This window comes from Panicum hallii, chromosome 6 (assembly GCF_002211085.1).
Source record: "Panicum hallii strain FIL2 chromosome 6, PHallii_v3.1, whole genome shotgun sequence".
NCBI lineage: Eukaryota > Viridiplantae > Streptophyta > Magnoliopsida > Poales > Poaceae > Panicum > Panicum hallii.
Window position 1 is genome coordinate 2,350,392 of NC_038047.1, and position 21,531 is coordinate 2,371,922.

General features: G+C 44.6%; 3 protein-coding genes across 3 annotated transcripts; all 3 read left to right on the forward strand.

Annotated features, from left to right (window-relative positions):
* The first annotated feature begins 624 nt into the window (after positions 1–624).
* On the forward strand, positions 625–3,153 carry LOC112896851. Its single transcript, XM_025964975.1, has 2 exons — positions 625–993; positions 1,291–3,153. The coding sequence occupies exons 1-2, from the start codon at positions 625–627 to the stop codon at positions 3,070–3,072; spliced, it is 2,151 nt and encodes a 716-aa protein (XP_025820760.1). The 3' UTR covers positions 3,073–3,153.
* A 6,428-nt stretch (positions 3,154–9,581) lies between these two features.
* On the forward strand, positions 9,582–13,917 carry LOC112897005 (chaperone protein dnaJ A7A, chloroplastic). The gene is made up of 8 exons (XM_025965167.1): positions 9,582–9,738; positions 10,105–10,276; positions 10,849–10,987; positions 11,081–11,138; positions 12,109–12,151; positions 12,329–12,377; positions 12,474–12,554; positions 12,642–13,917. Exons 2-8 carry the CDS (start codon positions 10,146–10,148, stop codon positions 13,488–13,490), a joined length of 1,350 nt encoding a protein of 449 aa, XP_025820952.1. The 5' UTR covers positions 9,582–9,738; positions 10,105–10,145; the 3' UTR covers positions 13,491–13,917.
* Positions 13,918–15,958: 2,041 nt separating this feature from the next.
* LOC112896852 lies at positions 15,959–19,550 on the forward strand. Its single transcript, XM_025964976.1, has 5 exons — positions 15,959–16,296; positions 16,441–16,535; positions 17,268–18,607; positions 18,824–19,262; positions 19,352–19,550. The coding sequence occupies exons 1-5, from the start codon at positions 15,959–15,961 to the stop codon at positions 19,393–19,395; spliced, it is 2,256 nt and encodes a 751-aa protein (XP_025820761.1). The 3' UTR covers positions 19,396–19,550.
* The last annotated feature ends 1,981 nt before the right edge of the window (positions 19,551–21,531 follow it).

Here is a 21,531-nt window from a genome sequence, read left to right on the forward strand (position 1 = left end):
CCTCTTTGTATCAAACCTCCATGTTTGTTTGATAGGTGTTCAGTTATGCAGATTTAGGGGTTAGTTTAGCTTATCTTTCTAACCGAGGTAGGTGTGGGTGTTTTACATATAAATTTAGGGCCGTTTCGTAAACGTTGAGGTGGGTACTTTTCTCAGAAAATATAATGAATCTAACATAATTATTGTCTACATTGGATTTTTAGACAAGCTGCAGTTTTTTTTTAACGTAATGGCAGGAGCTTTGCCTTTCATTTAAGAGAGGAAAAAGGAAGGGGTTTCAAATACAAAGCGCAGCAATTCTCTTTGGACAACATGAACTACCACAACTTTGAAGTCCCTTGGGCGACCAGCAAGCTCTTTGCGTGACAGTGATGATATTCCAGGTTCTTATATCCCTCACCTAGTCCATGGATCAGAGGATTCCTGCCCTGTCCTAGTGACCTTAACTTTGGATCGATGCTAGCTTGAGCCATTTGGTTCAGTACCACTTTGTTTTCAGAAAGCTAACCACGTGCTTTTCTTAACATACGAGATGTGGTTAGCTATAAATTGGTCATGACCTGGTGTACATCAACCAGCGCACTTAGACACACCCTGCGAGGAACGGAGAGAGTGAAAGAGTGAATGGGCTTCTCAAGTGTGGTGCAGTTGTGGGAGGAGTGGCAGCTGCGCATCCTTGTCTTGGGCAGCCTCGCCATCCAGTGCTTCCTCGCAGTATTTGCCGGCGCTCGTAAGTCGCCTGTACGGCCCTTGTACAGGTTTTTGATCTGGCTGTCGTACCTAGGCAGTGATGCTTTGGCGATTTACGCCCTCGCGACGCTTTTCAACCGCCAAAGCAAGGTGCAGCAGAGTTCCAAGTATCCTAGTCGTGACCTAGAGGTGCTATGGACACCTATCCTGCTAATGCACCTTGGAGGACTGGTTACAATTTCGGCGTACAACATCGAAGACAACGAGCTCTGGAGGCGGCACATTGTAACCGCAATATCCCAGGTCAGGCACCAATATAGCATCAGTGACACAATTAGCAAATCTATCATCCTTTGGCTCTTATGGTGCACAACTAATCATGTTACTATGTCACGGTTCATAGATCCATTTTGCCTATTTTTTCTACTTTTGAAAATAAAAATATATATTTCCTATTACCGCCTAGGAGGTAATATGCGATAGTAATCATCTAGATCTATCTAAATGGACGGTCCACAGTCACTTCGGAATACCGTAGCAAAACCCAGCATATATAGCTCTGATGTCTTTTTTTTTTTTTGCTCCACTTGACTGCCGCAGGTCACAGTGGCTCTCTACGTGTTTTGTAAGTCATGGCCTCCATCAGCTGATAAGAGGTTACTTGCTGCAGCAATTCTGCTTTTCATCCCTGGGGTTTTCAAGTGCTTTGAGAAGCCCTTGGCTCTCAAGAGCGCTAGCTATAATAGTCTGGTTAGCTCTTTGTTTGCTGGCGATGATATTAGCAGGACTACAACCACGAACAGGGAAGTAGAGCTTGAAGAATACATACAAAAGGCCAGGGATTCTGTTAAACGCAACAAGTATCCTCCAGAATTAGACAATGATGGAGCTCGGCCCCACTTGAGCCATCTCAGCAGACCTGATAAGCTTTTCACAGATGTCATGCACGCCTACTCTGACCGTTTCAGTAGCTTGAATTCCTTCTGGTCGCTCGATGACAAACGAGCTTATGAAGCGCTAAATGATGGGCTCTCCAATCTCTTCGATCTTCTTTACACTAAGGACATGCTTGTCCAAGTTCGTTGGCACTTGTCTTATTTCTGTTGTGCTGTGTATACACGGATATCTACTATAGCACTGCCAATTGTGGCCATTGGTCTCTTCCATAGTAGCCATAAAAAGGATTATAGGGGAAGCGATGTGAGTGTCACATATCTACTGTTGTACATCACATTTTTGTTGGAGATCTTTTCATTCTTCGCGCTTCTCAAATTTTACTTCGAGTGGCCTGAGACGATCCCCCAACATAGCCTCATAGGATTCTTTGCCCGCAACAAGAGGCAGACCTGGTTGATGAGCATCATGGGATGCTTACAGCTGAAAGACTTTTTTGACAAATACTGGTGTACCTGCAGCTCAGCTAGAGCCATTACAAACTTAGTCCGTGGTCATGTCAAGGATGGATGGCTGGATTACATATTGGATGCTGAGAGTTACAGGGCATTCAGCGACAGCAGGGGCCATTGGACACTTGAGGGGAAGGGATGTGGGCAACTCGTCAGTGAGAGCATAGAGAAGCCATTTGATGAAAGCATCCTTCTGTGGCACGTGGCAACCGATTTTCGCTTTCATAGTAAGGGCGCATCTCCTGATCAAGAATGCGCTAGGCGGTGCAGAGAAATCTCCAACTACATGATGCATCTACTGTTTGCTAACCCAGATATGCTAATGCCTGGCAGCAGAACGAACCTGTTCACAGCTGCCTACAAAGAAATAGAGGGCTTCCTGCATGGTGAAGATCTGACTCTAGCGGACGAGAAGGAACTTGCGCAGAAGATAGCTGATAAGGTGGCTTCCAGTTCCAGTTCCAGTTCCAGAGAAGGTTTTGTTCATGACGCCTGGGTTCTTTCTCAGGAGCTGATGCGATTAGGAGATGAGCAGAGGATGTGGGAGGTGATCGAAGGCGTGTGGGTGGAGATGATTTGCTTTTCTGCTGGAAGGTGCAGGGGTTTCCTGCACGCCAAAAGCCTTGGCTCAGGCGGGGAGTACCTCTCCTTCATCTGGCTCCTGATGTCGCACGCAGGATTGGAGACATTTGCAGAGAGGCAGCAGAGGGTGCAGCTTCGGCTTCCGAAAGAGGAGAGAGTGAAAATTGCAATGCAAAGAATACAAGAAGCTGCAAGTAACCAAGCTACTGACCCATCGACTGCCAAAGGCACGGTTCCTGTGAAGGAACAAGAGAATGCTGCCACTCCAGCAGCTTCCGAAGCCGACGGGCCACTAAAACAAGAAGGGAACTATACAGCTACTACATCGGCTTCACAAGGTGAATGCGTTGCCCCTACCTCTGCCCCTGCCGTCGAGATTGTGGTCTCACCGTGAGAGCAAATTAAAGTCTGCACCCTTTTTTATCTACTCTGCATGATGGTGACCTAATAGAAGTCTTGTAATGTCTGTTCTGTACTGAAGTTCATCTGCATCACGCACACCATGTGCGGTGTGCATGTAACATTCTATGTCTGGCCATTTTGCTACAGATCTCAATGGTTCAGTTTACAGTTTCAGGAATCAAAAGTTTCAGCCTTTTCTTTAGTCGAGTCAGCAGTCAACATTGAATATGAGGACATGACGAGTTTTAGGTGTTCTTTTGGATGTCTGATTGACTGACACACTGACTCCCAATTCCAAATCGTCGCTAGTAAAAGGGATCTGCATGTTTCTGTGACAGTCAACAATCTCTGATGTGCCATCAAGCTAACACCTTGACGTGTGCGTTCTTGCTAATGTGCAGAGTAATCGAAGGTGTGTGGATAGAGATGCTCTATTTTTCTGCCAGTAGATGCAGGGGTTACCTGCACGCTAAAAGCCTCGGCTACGGCGGGAAGTACCTCTCTTTTGTCTCACTCCTGATGTTGCACGCAGGATTGGAGAGGTTCCCCGAGAGGCAGAAGAGCGTTCAGCATCAGACACCGGTTATTGACAGAACTAGGTGGAAAAACTGCATTCTGTTTTAGTATTTTATACCACAATGACATGTTGAACTATTTGTTTTTTTTTATGGAACAGGAGGGGATAAATCCCCTACTGATTAAAAGAAGCTAAGTTACAAGGAACAAAAAAGAATGAGAAAAGAGTTATAGCAGAAAGTCTAGCCAATCAACTATTCCTGGAAAGTATTTCTTGAGTTTAAAGGCTCTGGAGTGGAGTATATCTGTGTTCTTGCTCTAATCTTCTCTCCGGTTCTAATTTAGTAGCACGATGCAGTTACTGAGTTCTAGAAAACAAAAAGGCTAGCATAAATTACTCGAGTGACGATCTGAAACCCTAGGGAAGTTCCCAAGCACAGCTTTGGATTTTACTTGAGAACCACTGGGCTAAAATGGATGGATTAGCTACAGAAACTGGTCAGGAGACCAGGACCAACGAATCAGCTAGGCAGCTCAGGTCGGGCCGTAGAAATCAATGAAAGCCTGAACAGCAGGTGCTTAGAGAAGCTGGAGAAACAAACAAGTAGATCAGCTGAGGCTTCAACAGGCAATTGCTTGCACTAGAGGTCATACAGGCACTCGATCGATCGATGAGGCCGAGGTGCGTGCAGAGGAGCCTGTCAAACTGAGAACCCTAGGCTGAGGCTTCAACACGCAATTGCTTGCACTAGAGGTCATACAGGCACTCGATCGATCGATGAGGCCGAGGTGCGTGCAGAGGAGCCTGTCAAAATGAGAACCCTAGGCTGCGTACAATAAGAAAAATACCAGTCATCATGCATGCGCTTTTCTTATTACTAACACACTAGAAGGCAGAGATGTGGTTAGTAGTGGTAAATTGATCAGCGTAGCTGTTGCATATCAACCTAAGCTATGCACAGACACACACCACTGCCAGGCACGGAGAAAGCGGATGGACCTCTCAAGAGCTCTGCAATGGTGGGAGGAGTGGCAGCTGCGCGTCCTTGTCTTGGGCAGCCTCAGCGTACGTCCAGTGCCACCTCGCTTTCTTTGCTGGCTCCCGTAAGACCGACATCCGGCCCGTGTACAGGTTCTTCATCTGGTTGTCGTACGTAGGCGGAGACGCTGTAACGATCTACGCCCTCGCCACACTCTTCAATCGTGAGAAGAAGCGACAGTACCATTCTGCAAACGGCAGCAACGTCCTTGAGGTGCTATGGGTCCCTATCTTGCTCATGCACCTTGGTGGACAGATCAGCATATCCGCCTACAACATCGAAGACAACGAGCTATGGAGGCGTCATATTCTAACTGCAGTGGCTCAGGTCAGAAACAATCAGCAACTTCCTCTGTTCCATCACCTCCATGGATCCTGCTCGTTCCACCTTGAGTGCTATTAGCCATATTTTACTCAACAAGCACCACAAGAAGGAATGTACATTTGTACAACTCATGTTCACAAATGGCACGTCAACACTTCGAATTCCTCATCTCATTATAGTTCCCACCGTCAGCTATGATCTTATGTTTCCTTAGAACAACACTACTAACTTTCAACATATGTTGCAACGAGTTCACTTGCAAGAAGTTATGCAACCAACCCAAGACATCCGCATGTCGCATCTATAACGGATTTCTCACAAATGTATCCATATACTGATAGTGGTTTAAGTTACCTCGGAGTCACACGTTTCCTAGTTGACTAGTTCTAAATCCATTGCCATGATGAATTATGCTACTGACTAGTCCTGAATCTATCCCTGCTTTCAACATCATAGGATCTGAAGTTAGACACACGTAATCTAGCTGTAACCTAAAAATCTAAGATTATAGCTACCTAAATTTATAGCCTATAGAGTTAAACACTACCTATCTCAACCCTATTTTCTTACGTACCTAATACACAATTAATACACAGTACCTAATAAAATTTACACTGCTATATATCGCATCTACAAACTAATACACAGACTAATACAAAATTTACCTACTACACTAACTAACTAATAACCTACATTGACTAAATAATATTAATTCAATTTACCAATACTAACTAAGACTACATTAACCTAAGACTAACCGGCTACACTAACTAAATAATAACCTACATTAACTAACTATGTCTGCACATCGAACTAACTAACTTAAGAATTCCTAACTAAGACTAAATAATACACCAACAAATATTATTCTAATCTAAAATTACGTCGAACCTAAATAAATAAATACCTACAAATTGGGGGGCGTGTGTGGAGCCGCGTGAGGGCGCGATAGGCGGATGGTGGAGGCGCGCTCGCCGAGCACCTAGGCGCAGGCGTGACGGCCGGCAGCGATAGGGACGACGTAGGAAGGACGGCGGGCGGTGGGATGGCGGGGGAAGGAGGGCAGATGCCGGCGGGGGCGCAGGCCACGGCCAGTAAAATCAGCCGCGGTAGAACCGCGGGAAAGAAGCCGCCTGCTTGATAAAAAGCGACATGTCGCCCAATGGACAACCGACAGACCTGTCGGCTCCCTAAAAGGCCACAGCTCCCTAAAAAGGCAACAGGTTGCCCTATCGTGCCGACAATCTTGTGGTCTATTGCCTAGCTGACAAGCCCGCCTCGTAGCCGACAACGACACGGCACTGATAGGGTTGATTCGACCATGGTAGACCTGACAAACTTATTGTCGGCGGCTCAGTTGCCGACATGCTACTAGATTTACATTTTTTTCTTTTTTACACAATTTCTGCAATTAATTATTAAAATAATATTATTTAAACAAATCCAATTACTTAGTCCTACCATTATAAATTTAGAGAAACTAACTCAGGCTATATATCTCTGATGTCACGGTGCAGACAACATGTACTTGCTCGAAAAAAGTAACCAGCATATCAATTTTGTTATTATCAAACATACATAGGTCAACCTATTCAGCTAAATATATGTCAAACACACATACATGTGATGCAAAGGAGAAAAACTATGAATCAGGACGAAAAAATATATAATTGGTAAGTAAAGTGTACAACAGATAAACACAAGAAAGTATCAACATGAACAGATGAGAGAGAGAGAGAGAGCAAAGATAAGAAATTTTGCCAAGGACCTCACATTTAGCGATGAATTACTAACATTTATGCCTCTTAGAATTACTAGCTCACACAGGAGCACGGGTTGATAGACTAATTTATATGCAAATTTATATGATTGATTTAGATTTTTTTTTTCATAATGACATGGTGAGTAATTTGGTGAATATTAGGGGATTGCTTTAAATTATTCTTTATAAAATGGCAGTGGTGCTAGTTTAGCTAACATTTTAGGGGCTATTTAGGTTATTTTTTCCTAATGACATGCACATGGGTGAGTAATTTTGAAGTATGCTATAAGCAATAATTATTGAGTTTATAAAAATCAATGGTATGTTTTGCTTTGTTACAAGAATTTTTAGGATTTGTCTATTTTTCTAACGAATCTCGTGGGCCTTAAAAGATGCTATAAAAGTAGTCATTAGTAACAATAATAAGAAACCAATGCCACAGGCACCTTTAGCTGTAACGTGTTTGAATGGATTCCTCCACTGTTGTCTCAGGTCACGGTGGCCCTCTACGTGTTTTGCAAATCATGGTCATCCTCAGCCGACGAGAGGTTATTACTTGCAGCAATTCTGCTTTTCATCCTTGGTGTTTTCAAATGCTTCAAGAAGCCCTTGGCTCTTAGGAGGGCTAGCTTTAATAGCATAGTCACCTCTTTCCATTCTACCCCACAGACCACAACTGAAAAGGGAGAAGTTGAGATTGAAAAGTACATCCAAGAAGCAAGGGATTTTGTGCGGCAACTCAACGAGCAAGATCCCCAAACATCTAACTCCAACAGTCTCTCTCTCTCTCCGAGAAAATAACCACTTACGAACACAGGGAGCTGCTCTCTAAATCTGACAAGCTATTTGTGGACTATGCATATGCCTACCATGACCGTGTAACTAAGCTGAAATCCTTATGGTTGCTCGACAAGGAGAACACTTACGACGCTCTACGTGTAGGGCTCTCCAAAACTTTCAATCTTATTTACAGCAGGTTGTTCAAAGTGGATGATGGAAATAGAGCCGCACCCGGTTGTCGCAATCACTGCTCTTCCCTTGTACATTTGCTTAACCTACTATTGCCGATCGTGCCCATTGGCCTCTTCCACGGCAGCCACAAAGAAGCTTATAAGGGAAGTGACATCAAGATTACACTTTTATTACTGTACATCACATACTTGTTGGAGATTTCAGCCACACTTAGAACGGCATCCTTTTACACGGAATGGTCAGACAGGGTTGCCCAGCACAACCTTATAGCATTCTTAGCTTGTAACAGAAGGCACTCAAGGCTACTGGGCATCGCAGAATTCTTACAATGCAAAGGGTTGCTTGACACATATCTTTGCTTGGAGCCTTGCTACTCGTCCAAACACATCACAATGTTAGTTCGTAGCCATGTCAAAAGTGGATGGTTGAGTCGTATAGTAGATGTCGAGAGTTACTGGAGGTTCAGCGACAGCAGAGGCCACTGGGCACTCGAGCGCCATGGATGTGAAGGGATCCTTTGGAGTGCAGAGACGCCCTTCGATGAGAGCATCATTCTCTGGCATGTGGCCACGGATTTGTGCTTCTATAGTAAGGGCACATGTCCTGGTTCTGAATGTGCAAGGCTGTGCAGACAAATCTCCAACTACATGATGCATCTACTGTTTACTAATCCTGAGATGTTGTTGCCTGGCAGCAGAAGGAATTTGTCCGTAATTGCCTACCGTGAACTCGAGGCCATCCTCCAAGGCGATGATGCTACTACATCACTGTTAGACGAGCATCAGCTGACGCAAAAAATATTTAGTATGATGGAGTCTAGAAAAGGTTTTGTTCGCAAAGCCTGGGAGCTCGCTCAGGAGCTGGTGCAGATAGTGGATGAGAAGATGTGGCAAGTGGTCAAAGACGTATGGATCGAGATGCTCTGCTTTTCTGCTGGTAGATGCAGGGGTTATCTGCACGCCAAGAGCCTTGGCTACGGCGGGGAGTACCTCTCCTTTGTCACGCTCCTGATGTCGCACGCAGGACTGGAGACGTTTGCAGAGAGGCAGCAGAGGGTGCAGCTTCGGCTTGCAAAACAGGAGAGAGTGAGAATTGCAAAGGAAAGAATACAGGGAGCAGCAAGCAGTAACCAAGGTGGTACGGACCCATCGACTCCCCAGGGCATCAAGGAAGAAGAGAATGCTGCCACTCCACCATCAGCTTCCGAAGCCTGCAGTGGGCTAGCAGAGCAAGAAGAGCGCGCCCCTACTACATCGGCTTCACAGCACGGTGAATGTGTTGCCCCTGCCGTCGAGATCGTTGGCTCACCCTGAGAGCAAAGACTGCGCACCCTTCTCTGCATGCTGCTGCCCCAATAGCAGCTATGTAGTAATGTCTGTCCTGTGCTCAACAGAAGTTCACCTCACGCACGCTGGCTGCAGTGTGCATGCATGTGACGCTCCGTGTCTGGTCATTTTGTTTCAGATCTCAGTAGTAATTTTTTCTTTGAGTGAGCAGCCAGCACTGCTGTTCTAAGTAGTAGGTTCCAGTTTTGTGTATAATCAAATCAATCAGCTGGAGACTTCAGCTTAAGTGGACTCTCATCTCAAGTGTACTGCAATCGTCTTGGGCAGCCCGATGCTGTGTTCTTCAATTCGCCAGCAGCCGTAAAGTCCCATCTTGGGCCAGCAGCTCCACCTTGGGCCAGAATGTGCGGTGGAATGGAGGCCCAGAAGGAGAAAGGCTCAATGGTCTTGGAGAGGCGGTGCCAAACAGCCCACCAGAGAGCAGAAGCGTAGCACCATCGCAGGAAGTGTGAGCAGAACCGTCTGTACTTTTCGAGAACGACGATGGCCCCCACCAGTCCTCTTTTTTTTTTTTCCTCCCTCCTCTTCTGTTCAGCTCTCTCTCTCTCTCTCTCTCTCTCTCTCTCTGCCTCTGCGGCTCTGCGTCTTATCTCTCCGCCCGCCTCTGCCTCTCCCGTGGCCTTCCTCTCCTGGCGGCGCCGACTGGGCGACCCGCGGCGCTCTTCGGCACCCCTTACCCGGCGACGGCCGCCCACCAGGTACGCCCCGCCCCGCCCCCTTCCCTTCCCTCCCCGCCGCGCCGAACCCTAAACCAAGCTATTTCCTCTGCTCATTCGGATCTGACCCCGTTACGAGTACGTAAACGTATCGCACCTACCACCTCCGATTCTCCTTGCAAAAGCCATCGTCGGGTGGTCCGCACCTGCGTGGTGGCATGCCGGTATTGGTTTAATTTGTGGGCTCTATTGAGCTCCCGTTAGTTCCTGGGTTCTGAATTGTATTGATTATTAGTGAAGTTGTTGGAGATAGTTTGTTGTGCGGCAGTCATCGGTTTAGTTGGTACCTGTGTTCTTGGAATGCCTAATGCAGCAAAACCCTTAACTCTGCCTTCTGTGATGTTGCAGCTGGTAGACTGAAGCCCTGCAGTTAACCCAGGAAACATTGAATGGCACTGGTACAGTTCAGCGGCGCCTTGGTTCCCCAGCTCGGTGAAAAGCCTCGGCTGCCACCCGCGTCGCCTGCGGTCGCAAGGGCTGCCTATGCTGCTGATGCAAGATTCCTGGCACCAAAAAATGGGTATGTCTGTGCACGATTGGGATATTATTTGTTTCTAGGTAGTATGTGATTCGCTTTAGGAGGTCCTTGGTGGAACCGGTAGCCGGTTTCAAACATTGTTGCCACTGCGGTTGGTTTCTAAGCTTCCACATTTATTATCAGTGCTTGTCATCTAATCAATTTTTCACATGGACTCGAAGTAGACCAAACAACCTTATGTGCCATGTAGTATGTACTGCGTTTTGGTGCCCAAGGCCTGAGCACACTCACAATGGGAAAAGGATACAAAATCACTGTCATCCTCTGTTCAATGTTTTCCCCTTGCTGCCTTGATAAATCTGTTTATCTCTAAACCGCCACTTTAATTTCTGTCAACAATGAACAAAAGAAATAGAGCTAGCTAATTAGTAAAATGTAACATACACCTAATAAGGTGGAGGGAATTAAGCAAGATGCACTTAGATATTTTCTCAAAAATCCTGCAGCATGTAACAACAAAATTTTATAAGAATGTTAAAAAATATATTCTACTAACCATGCACATAAATTTTCCCAGCAAACTGAGTTTGTTTTTACTGTCTCTGTTTGTGCAGTACAAGAGGCAGAGGTAAACACCTGGTGTCATCTAGTTATAGTTTGCATTCACAGACCTCGTCCGAACGACTAAACCATGTCCCATCATCAAGATTTCGCCAGAAAAGGGGTTCACGTTTCATTGTCAGAGCTGAAGCTGTGAGTGGCTATCCTTTTGTCTTTCTTCTTTGCTTATGTTATTGCTTAAAACTGTCTTCCGTACTGATATGGGTTTAAATATCCAAATGACAGGATTTCTATTCCGTACTTGGTGTCTCAAGAAATGCTAGTAAATCTGAAATCAAGAGTGGTTAGTATCTTGTATTTGGTTGCTCATGCTCTGAATGTTTTCACTTAATTCTTCTTTTGTTTGTTAGTTATGTATTAGAGGAATTTATTACCTGTTTTTTATTTGGTTTTAGTTATCCTGTAATATGTCATACAAATCCTTCCAATTGGCGCTTGTAACTTCCATTTTAATGTGGCTTCAATAATATAGTGCACTTATAAAAAAACCCAACACTTAATATATGTATCACTTGTAAACTACTTACTCTGTTCATAAATATATGACATTTTGGAAAAGACTCAGTCGAACTTTTGAAGCTTGGACTGCCAATCAATCTTAAAATGTTTATTGAGAACATAAAATGGCATGTGTGGATTTGTCTTCAAAGGCACTTTCATGTAAGTAAATAAGTATGCCTATGTGTAATCTAGGCGTAATTGAACTGTAGGGTTGTTTTCCTAGCACTCAGAAGTATAATGCAGTTCTTCAAAAGGCTGAATTGTTAGATGCAATTGCATGAACCCCACTTGAGGCCTAACTATGAGTTTACCTCCTCTATTTTCGGTTTGCACCATTGCCCCTGATTTGTAAAAAAAAAATAGTGGCACTGGTGCAAACATTTTGGAAACAGTAGGGGTAATGGTGCAAAATGAGAAAAGGAGGGGAAACTCGTAATAGGCCCCAAGTGGGGGCAACCATGCAAAATCTCTGAATTGTTACCATTTCATCTAATTTAAGATTATCGTAGCATGCAACATCCCTTTGATCATTTGAATCTACAAAATGTGATGTCCTTGGTGTCATTCACTGCATCTGATTAGCTGGTATTGTTAGCCTTTTATTACCTTTTTTATATGAAAATATCTACTATGTGGCTGACCATTAAGAAGTTTTTGTAATTTGAAAGCATCGTGGTCAGTAGTACCTGATACTAATAGATATACATGATGTTGTATTGTTTACGTTCTGTTTTGGTCCTTTTGTTTTCCAGCCTACCGGAAGCTTGCTAGGAGCTATCATCCTGATGTGAACAAGTAAGTTGGCTATCGCAATGCAAGAATCACTTTTCAGCTACAATAATCATTTTCTGGATTTCAGTTGCTTTTAGCCACCTGTACATGACTCATGATACCTATCTGTTTTGTACATTAGATCTCTTTCTCTTCTAGTTAGTCAAATAATAAAAGCACTAATTTCTTGTTTTGTTTTAGAGATCCTGGTGCTGAACAAAAGTTCAAGGATATCAGCAATGCTTATGAGGTCAGGCCCACTGGCCATACTCAACTCCCAAATTTCTGTTTTTGGTAGTAGGTTACACAGTTCTCTAAGCTTACATAGCAAAGATGGCTGTTGTAGGTTTTGTCTGATGATGAGAAGCGAGCAATCTATGATAAATATGGAGAAGCAGGTCTGAAGGGCGCTGGCATGGGAACAGGAGTAAGTGTTCCTACATGGTTTCTATATCAAATGTTTGACCAGCAGGATCATTGAATTGTTTTGACATATCAATTTTGTTTCCTGCAGGATTACTCAAACCCGTTCGATCTCTTTGAGTCACTGTTTGAAGGGTTTGGTGGAATGGGTGGAATGGGCGGCGGTCGTGCTGCTCGGAACAGACCAATGCAAGGTGATGATGAGACCTACAATCTGGTACTCAATTTCAAGGAAGCAGTGTTTGGTGTAGAGAAAGAGATTGAGATAACCAGACTGGAAGGATGTACTACCTGTGATGGAACTGGTGCCAAGCCAGGTACAAAGCCAACGACGTGTAAAACTTGTGGAGGTCAGGGGCAGGTGGTCTCCTCCACAAGAACACCACTTGGAATTTTCCAGCAAGTCTCCACCTGCAATACTTGTGGTGGCACTGGCGAATTCTCCACTCCTTGCAACACCTGTGGGGGTGATGGCCGAGTGCGAAGGACGAAGAGGATCAGTCTGAAGGTTCCTGCTGGAGTGGATTCTGGAAGCAGGCTGAGGGTCCGGTCTGAGGGTAATTCTGGCCGGAGAGGAGGCCCTCCTGGGGACCTTTATGTCTTCATTGATGTCCTCTCAGATCCTGTTCTTAAGAGAGATGGGACAAACATTCTCTACACATGCAAGGTTTCTTACATTGATGCAATCCTTGGGACAACCGTCAAAGTCCCCACTGTTGATGGAATGGTTGACCTTAAGATACCCTCAGGGACTCAGCCGGGCACAACTCTGGTGATGTCCAAGAAAGGTGTTCCCCTTCTTGGGAAGTCAAATGCTCGTGGAGACCAGCTGGTGCGAGTCCAGGTTGAGATTCCGAAACGTCTGAGCAGTGATGAGAGGAAGCTGATTGAGGAGCTTGCAGACCTAAACAAAGCTCAAACAGCCAATAGCAGGAGATGATTATTTCACAAGGCTTGGTAGGACACCCTGCTTGTGCGATAGGCAATTTTGATGCAAACTGCAGTGATGAAAATTGAGTTGGTAGTGGTAAACACTTCTGCAAACTACATACAGCATGGGGTGCACTGGAGCAAAATGTGTCATGCCATATATGTAACCTCATCTTTAAGCTATTGAAAGTTTTGAGTCACTGCAAGCAAAACACCAAATGAACTGGATGTTTTGCAATAGCTCTAGGCAAGTTTATTAGCCATTTTTTATTATACGGCTTTTGCATTCTTGAAAGTCTTAGGCTAAATCTCTGATGGTGGGAACAGGCATAAGCTTAATGTTTCTTGCAGAAATGCTGCACCATTCCTGGTGTTTGTAAGCTGTAGCATGGAAATGTAACTGTAGTTTTTACGATTTATGATGCGTTGGGTATTTATTGGTTTGCTTTTCAACTATGTTATCTAGATAATAAATATTGCCAATGCCAAGCCAGAAGCTTGTTGGAAGTTGAAATAAATCTGGTGCAGAGCAGGTAGATTCTGCCCTAGGCAGCTGTTGCGGCTGATACACGCAGGATGCGGCTGCCGATCGGCTGCTGACTGCCCTGCAGCAGCAGGAGCTGCAGCCCAGCCATTCACTGGCCAGCCGAACAGCGTGAATCTGTTTGTGGGTGGAACTGTGGGAGTAGTTTGCTTGGGACTTAAATGTGATATTGTTCTTGTTTGGGGGGTTTTAGTAAACAAAATAGTTGAATATTCTGACATGTACCCCTTTCAGCCTTTCTGTACCAACTGGCATAAATCCAATGTTCTAGGTCCTTGACCTGCCTCGCGGCTTGCCACCCATAAAATGAAACGCTAGAACTTTATAGAAGAAAGTACTGGAGGAAACCATGGTCCATTATGCAGTGGGGTAACGTTCTATCTGCAGGCAGAACTTCTATCATAACCTTTCTTAATTGCAGATTAGTAAAATTTGCCCAAAACAGTAACTGAAAAAAAATTAAATTTTCAATTTCCAGTTAATAATCTATTCATACTGCCGTATGACAGTATATCCATATGTAAAAGTTGATGCGTTTTATACCAATAGTCGAAGATTTAGAGCCTGATTGGTTGATCATGGGCATGCCAAAATATAAAATATGGGCATGCCAAATTTACTTGCCAAAACATGGGCAAGAATAGGAATTGGTTGGGCATCAAAATGTGATTGCCAAAATTTTGACCATTGATTGGTTTGATGCCAAAATACAAGTACTAGAAGAGGGAATTGGCACGAACCACCAAAATGTGGGCGAGCTGAGCATCACCAATATAAGTCATGCTAATTTTTTGGAAATCAACTAAACGAATACCAAAATTTATGGAATTGCCCATATTTTGGTGGGATACATTTTGGCACTCAACCAATCAGACCCACGGTGTGTGAGCACCGTCGAGGGCTCAGTATAACTCTATGTCGACCGATGGTTAGTCGGTACAGGGGCTTATACCGACTCCAACATAGTCCGTACTGTGGGGCTGTGGTACAGTGAGCTGTACTTACCAAGTCGAGTAAAAACAAAGAGTCTGCATCGTTATGTCACATAGGTAAAGGTGGGAAGTCAGACGAAGGCAAATTTTAGCGGGGTTTTGCAATTTTCTGTCTCACTAATGCAGGCAAACTCTTTGATTATGACTTGACTTAGCACAGTAATCCAGGAGCAATCCATTGCATTGACTTGGGATCGATCGAGACTCCCAAGGTCACGGCTCGATTGACGAGAGCCGCCCGGCCTCTGAAAACGATGACGATGAACATGGGCTCACATATAGCCTGCACCTTTTAAGCCGGTCGATCTAGTGCGTTTATACGACTCATTCTTTTTGCTAGCTAGCTATGGGTAGTCATCGCTTCATACAGTATTTGGCTAGCTAGCTAGCTAGTTCTCGGCCTCCTTAACCTGCATGCATCTTAAAAATAAACTGCATCTTTAGACTTGTAACTATAGCAAACTAACATATATAGGACAGTTATCTTGAAGTAGTATGTTACTACATGCATTATCACCATCTACTCAACTATGCTAGCTAGCATAGTGAAAAATTATATTAAGACCACTGAGACATCACGAACAATTAGGGGGAAAATCAAATCACCTCGGAATAGAGGCGTGTGTTTTTGCCCCAAATGACTTATAGAGGGGAAGGCCAAAACATGGCTGACATGTATGTATACAGTGTGTTTATGCAATCGTCGGCCCCAGATAGCATTTATTATACTTATTATTATCATGTGGCTATACTTTTTATATTATGGGATGTGATTATACTTTTGTTATATTTAGTTTAAGCAGCAGTCGTAGTACTACTCCGATCCATTAAGCACCAGCACCAGTTGTCGCTATCCCCGGGAGAGGCAAGATAGCTAGTGCTGCTAAATATAGTACTTAGGATCGGAGTTGTTGTCAGGCAGCCGTGCCGGAAACACCAACAATGCCGACGACACCTTCCGACGACGGCCGGATTGTCATCGCAGTAGATCCCATCACTGCGCTTGTGGACGCTGGTGGTGGCGACGATGCGCAGCAGAGCGAGAGCAGTGTGAGTGAGGTGCTGCAGAGCGAGACCATCAGTGCCGATATGGTGAGGAAGAAGCTGAAAAAGCTGGATGTCATCATGTTTTGTGTTGCCGCCTTGGAGTGGGCGGGCAACGCTGTCGGCACTCTGGGCTTCCTTTGGGCTACTGTCGTCATGCTTGGCGGGTTCTGCTCTCTTCTCAGTCGATTGGATTTCTGGTTTTCAGCAATCATGGTCTTCATAGAAGGCTCCAGGTGCGTAGCTTCATCTCTTTAAGAATGGTTAACACTTAAAAAGGCTCTTACGCCATTATTTACATCATCTAGTTAATTCTCTACCTCGTGGCATCTTTCGTCAGGTCATTCTGTTTCATCTGACTCTGACTATGCACACAACAGGGTTTTCATCCGCGATGATGCCTCGGTCAACCAGTGGTTATTCGGCTCCACAAGTGCATTTAGATGGGAAAATTTCTCGGGAGATCGCATGTTCGGTATGTCAGATAAGGAGAAAGTATTTGCGATGATGGTGGGTGTGAACATTAGCCTCACTCCAGTAGAGACTCGGCCGGAAATGGTTGCAGGCATATTAAAGGTAGTCGTTCTGGTTATTAGTTTGAGCCTGTTGATATTTATGAAGCGATGGATGGGTTCCAAGTGGTCGGATGCTTGCACTGTCTACTGTCTTTCGGTGCTTGGTCTTTCTTCTATCGGAGGCGCAGCTGGTGTTTTGAAACTAGGACTGCACTATACAAAGAGATCCAAGGCTAATCGCGTAGTTTCTGTCCTAAAAGTTATTGGTATTCTCGCTGCTTGGCTAGGGGCAACGGGGCTTCTGGCACTGCTGGCCATTTTAATCATGGCCTTCATGGCCTTTGTGCCATCTATGCGCAAAACCGTACCACTACTTTGTTTAGATATCATTATAGCCTCAGGGTTGTCATGTTTGCCCTTCCTCCAAGCAGTATTTGGTTCTTTTTACAGATTTTTCAGCACATCAGTCACTTTAGCTCTACTAGTGCTTAGCAGCGAAAACCTTCGGGGAGAAGAAGATGATAGCTCCTTATCGAGGTCCCACTCCGGACAATACAATAGCCCCTGTGGCCTCCTCTTGAAGGTCCTTGATAAAACAATCCTGCCCATACTCTTCCTTTGGAGCGTAGTCTTCCCAGTGCTAGGCATCTCCCTTAAAATATCATTCTATATGTTGTTCTCGGTGATAGCAGCGTTGCTGCTTGCCAACCTGCAGATCCCAGTGGCATTCCTGCAGATTCTGCTATCAATTATGCGCCTTCGCAGCCTGCTAGGTCATCACAACCATGACTATCGCCCCCTGCCGAAGGACGCTAGCCCAAACTTGGTGCCATCTATAGTAGTCTTCTTCATGCTGGAGCTATGCCAAGGGTCATCCTATATCCTGGCAACCATCCTCGGGCTCATCTCCCTTTTCCGTCGCAGATCGCTTGCCCGTGACTTGGGATTCAAAAGAGTAAGACAGTTCTGGGGAGGATTCGAAAACGAGTGGGCTGAAAATGCAGTCGACCTGTACTGCCACAAAGCCTACGAGGCACGCAAGGAAAAGGGTCTTTTTCCATCGAATAACTCCATGCCCAGCCTCACCAGCCTCGCCATCGAGTCCCTTGACAGCACCTCAACTGAAATGCAAATTGCTGGCCTTCATGTTCTTGACAACTTCCTGGAACGATTTGACCACACATCCAAAGAGGTGCTCATCGCAGAGATCACTTATGCAGTGCCCACCTTGATTGACATGCTCGGCTCCAGCTCCACATCCAAAGATATCAGGCTGTTAGCTGCCAAAATCATCGAAAAGCTCAGTGATCGCCTCAAAATTTCTGAGTTTCCTAGCATGGTGAAGCTGATACCTTCTCTACTTGAACGCCAACCTTACGCGTTGGTGGGCTTGTCGATTCTTCAGAAGCTTGTTTGCAATCCTGATAACTGTGCAGAAATTGCCAAAGACGCTACAAACATCATCACCAAGATCAGAGGGTTTATCAGCTACGTCGAGGATGAGGAAAACAGTTATGGCCATCAGCGGGTAATAGGGGTATATTATTCTGCTTTCAAGTTTTTGAGGAGGCTTGCTATCATAGGTGGCAAAACAGGTGCACGGTTTCGCCAACAGCTGTTAGAGAACCCCTTCTTACTGAACAGACTCAAACGTATGTTGGACTGTGAGCCCGTGATGGATATCGTAGCAAAGCTGGCCTTGGATGAGGCTGCAAGGCAGGAGATTGGGGGCACCCACTCCATTATGCGCAAGTTGATGGATTCGTTTCTCAGGTCAGATAACAATGATCGTTCACTGCAACTAGCTGCAGGGGAAGCACTGGGAAATCTTACAATAATGAGCACAGACAATTGCTTGGCTATCTTGTTTGCAGGCAAAGATCATAATCTTATCGAGAAGCTCATCAACATGCTTAAAGATGAGTACTACATATGTGTTGCAGCAAATCTACTGCATAATCTCTGTGCAAACTCCAGAGACAAGCTGATAGACCTTGATGCAAAGGTGCACCTGGAATCTGCGCTGCCAAAGGTAAAATCTCTCGATCACCATCTATTATTATTAGATAAACAAGCATCATTTTTCCTTCCTCGTATGTCCTTCATTACGCTGGCTCGCACATCTGCCCTTTTTAGTATAAACACACATGTATGTGTGGAGCTTATTGACACACAAGACCTATATAGAGGGTTCATTATGTTAGCTTGCAATGAATTGATCCTTCATTATTTAACAAACACCTTGCAGGTGATGGAACTTATACGGACCAAAGAGGGCGAACAATTGGAGGCCGCACTCTGTATTGCTTCACAAATTGGTTATGTAATCCCTGAATACTTTGCCCAGGTGCTTGAACCAGATATCGATGCAGCATCAGCAGAAAAACTTGTTGAAAAGCTTGTGGTTACTCTCAAATCCAACATGGAACCATGTCTTAAGTACCCCAGGATAAGAAGGGTCCTTGTTGAGGTGGTAATATCAACCGTGGTATTGTGTCCTGGGTACATAAAGATCTTCAGAGCAAAGGGGGCAAAGGATGCCCTGGACATGGTCAAAGGAACCCCATCCAGATTGGAAAAGTACAGGGTCTTCCTCGATGGCGAAGGAGTAGTTGCGGAGAGCTTACCTATGCGCGACCTAGTGGACAAGGCCAAAAGGCTAATTGATCAGCCAACTTCAACTCCAGGTGCCTAAACCACTCGCATACCATGAATGAATAATGTTCAAGAGGTTTATATATAGAGTCCATCCACTTATTAATAGATATGCATTCAGGCTGCGGTGCATCTGAATTCAAGTGCCCAATGGATCAACGTTGACTGAGAGGGGAGGAACTTGTTGTCTTCATCGAACTCTCTCCTCAGCTCCATCCTTCCCAAACGCTCATCTTTTTCAATAAAAAAATCAAACAAAAAACAAGGAAAGAAACTCGAGGCACACGCATCGGTGATCATTGTGAACGAGCCGAGATCCTGTTCCAGTTTCCTCGATCGTTACTCATCGGCGGTGCCCTCACGGCATGATCAGAGGACCTGTTCCGTGACTGCCTGCGGCCAACAGCGATGCCCAACCGTGGCCGGCGAACGTTACGGGCATTTTCAACCCTAGCTGCTGTCACCTAAGACCTCTGCTATGCTTCCCGATTCTTCCTAGCTCTCTTTATTACATAGTCCAACCTGCATCCGCATGCATCTTATAACCGTTGATGCGTTCGTTAATTACTTGTGTCAGAAAACCATTAGGCGACAGGCGTGGTCGGTCCAACGCAAGGTTGGCAACAAAATAAGGAACCTGCTACCAGATTTTCGCGTCACTTGGTAACTCGGGTGCAGGTGCTCGGGTGTTTCTTTGAGAAATGTACTACCGCCCACTTTTATTTGATTCGGGGAACGGAATAAGTTGAATAGTTGATTCTTTCTTTAAGAAAACGAATATGAGCCGTGCACTAACCAATATAAGTGTGTCATGTATTTTATATGGGAAAATATGCAAGCATACACTAAGTACAGAACACGACATTAGTCCCGGTCGGGAAATTCCCTTATAGTCCCGATTTTCCAACCGGGATAGCCAATACGGAACTAAAAGTTCCAGCCTTTAGTTCCAGTTGTAGAAATCAGAAAAAATAATTAGCAAGCACAATCAACCCCTCCGGTCCATAGGAATTTAGTTCCGATTGGTGTCATCTTCCGGGACTAAAGATGGACTTTTAGTCCCGATCGGTGGCTCCAACTGAGACTAAAGGTCCCTGCCCCCCCCCCCAGCCGTTGGAACTGGGACTGATGTTTTTTAGTCCCGGGTCCAACCCCGGCCAGGACTAAAGGAGTAGATGAAAGGTCCGTCCTGTACTAGTACTAGTGATATATGACACATATAAAAATAACTAATATAAGCATGGGATTTGACAATTTGCTCACCCCGTTAAAATTTCTCGTACAAAACCAACTGACTAACTGGTGATGGACCAGCTCATTTAGGATAATCCGATTCCTCTAGAACAGGACTATATGTCTTCCTCGGCGGTTTCCTTGGTCCTGAAAGAAGGTACAGCCGTGGATCTTTTGCACGTAGTACGTGATTATTGACTATATTAGATCCCGTTTGGATCATCTTTTGACTAAATTTTAGTTTAGACTAAATATTAGATGACTAAATATGATCTGATTAAATTTTAATTAGTCTAATCTATTTGGATTTATGGACTAAATTTTAGGTCGAATACCTATATAAAATAGAAATATTTTTTTCTCTTGGATTATGCTGCTGCTGGGCCTGCATGCTTACGGCGAGGGGTAGTTTGATCTTTTCGCAGTTTGATAGTTAGTTTAGTCTAAATTAGATAAATTTTGAGGACTAATAAACTAAATTTTAGTTGGGACGGAACTGAACTTTAGTCTACATTTTAATTCATATATTTGCATTATCTAATGGACTAAATTTTTATAGACCCAAACGGGACGTTAAGCAGAGTAGCTAGCTAGCGAGACCGACTATTTCGACACGATCACGATTGCTGACTGCGTGGGACTTGATTGATCGCCCGTGGTGACTAATGCTCCGGCCGGGCCGGGAACAGCTCGATCAACTTGCACGCTGCGCTGACCTTGACATGGATGCATAGATGTGGCCCTTTGCGATGCAAACAACGCACACGTAGAAATATATCACGCTGAACCGGCAGGAGGCGACCCGGCCACCATGGTGGTGTTTTTTTTTGCTAAAAGTGAAAAACAGAATTTAAAAAAAATCAAAGCCTCTACTTATATTCTATTTGGATCCTTCACAACTAATGATTGGCTAGCAAATTGATAATAATTTTTATTAGCTAACTAAAGATTAGCTCACTAACCATTAGCTGGGCGTGTTTGAATCCATCGGCTAATTACTAATTTTTAACACGAATGGATCATGCTACTTCTATATTTTTTGGCGCCGAATTCAGAGGAAAGAGGCGA

Coding starts and splice junctions, on each gene's coding strand:
- LOC112896852 (XM_025964976.1), top strand. CDS start 15,959: ATGCCGACGACACCTTCCGACGACGGCCGGATTGTCATCGCAGTAGAT. Junction 16,297..16,440: donor GTCTTCATAGAAGGCTCCAG/GTGCGTAGCTTC, acceptor TGCACACAACAG/GGTTTTCATCCGCGATGATG. Junction 19,263..19,351: donor TCAGCCAACTTCAACTCCAG/GTGCCTAAACCA, acceptor ATATGCATTCAG/GCTGCGGTGCATCTGAATTC.
- LOC112897005 (XM_025965167.1), top strand. CDS start 10,146: ATGGCACTGGTACAGTTCAGCGGCGCCTTGGTTCCCCAGCTCGGTGAA. Junction 12,152..12,328: donor TATCATCCTGATGTGAACAA/GTAAGTTGGCTA, acceptor GTTTTGTTTTAG/AGATCCTGGTGCTGAACAAA. Junction 12,378..12,473: donor ATATCAGCAATGCTTATGAG/GTCAGGCCCACT, acceptor TGGCTGTTGTAG/GTTTTGTCTGATGATGAGAA.
- LOC112896851 (XM_025964975.1), top strand. CDS start 625: ATGGGCTTCTCAAGTGTGGTGCAGTTGTGGGAGGAGTGGCAGCTGCGC. Junction 994..1,290: donor TTGTAACCGCAATATCCCAG/GTCAGGCACCAA, acceptor TGACTGCCGCAG/GTCACAGTGGCTCTCTACGT.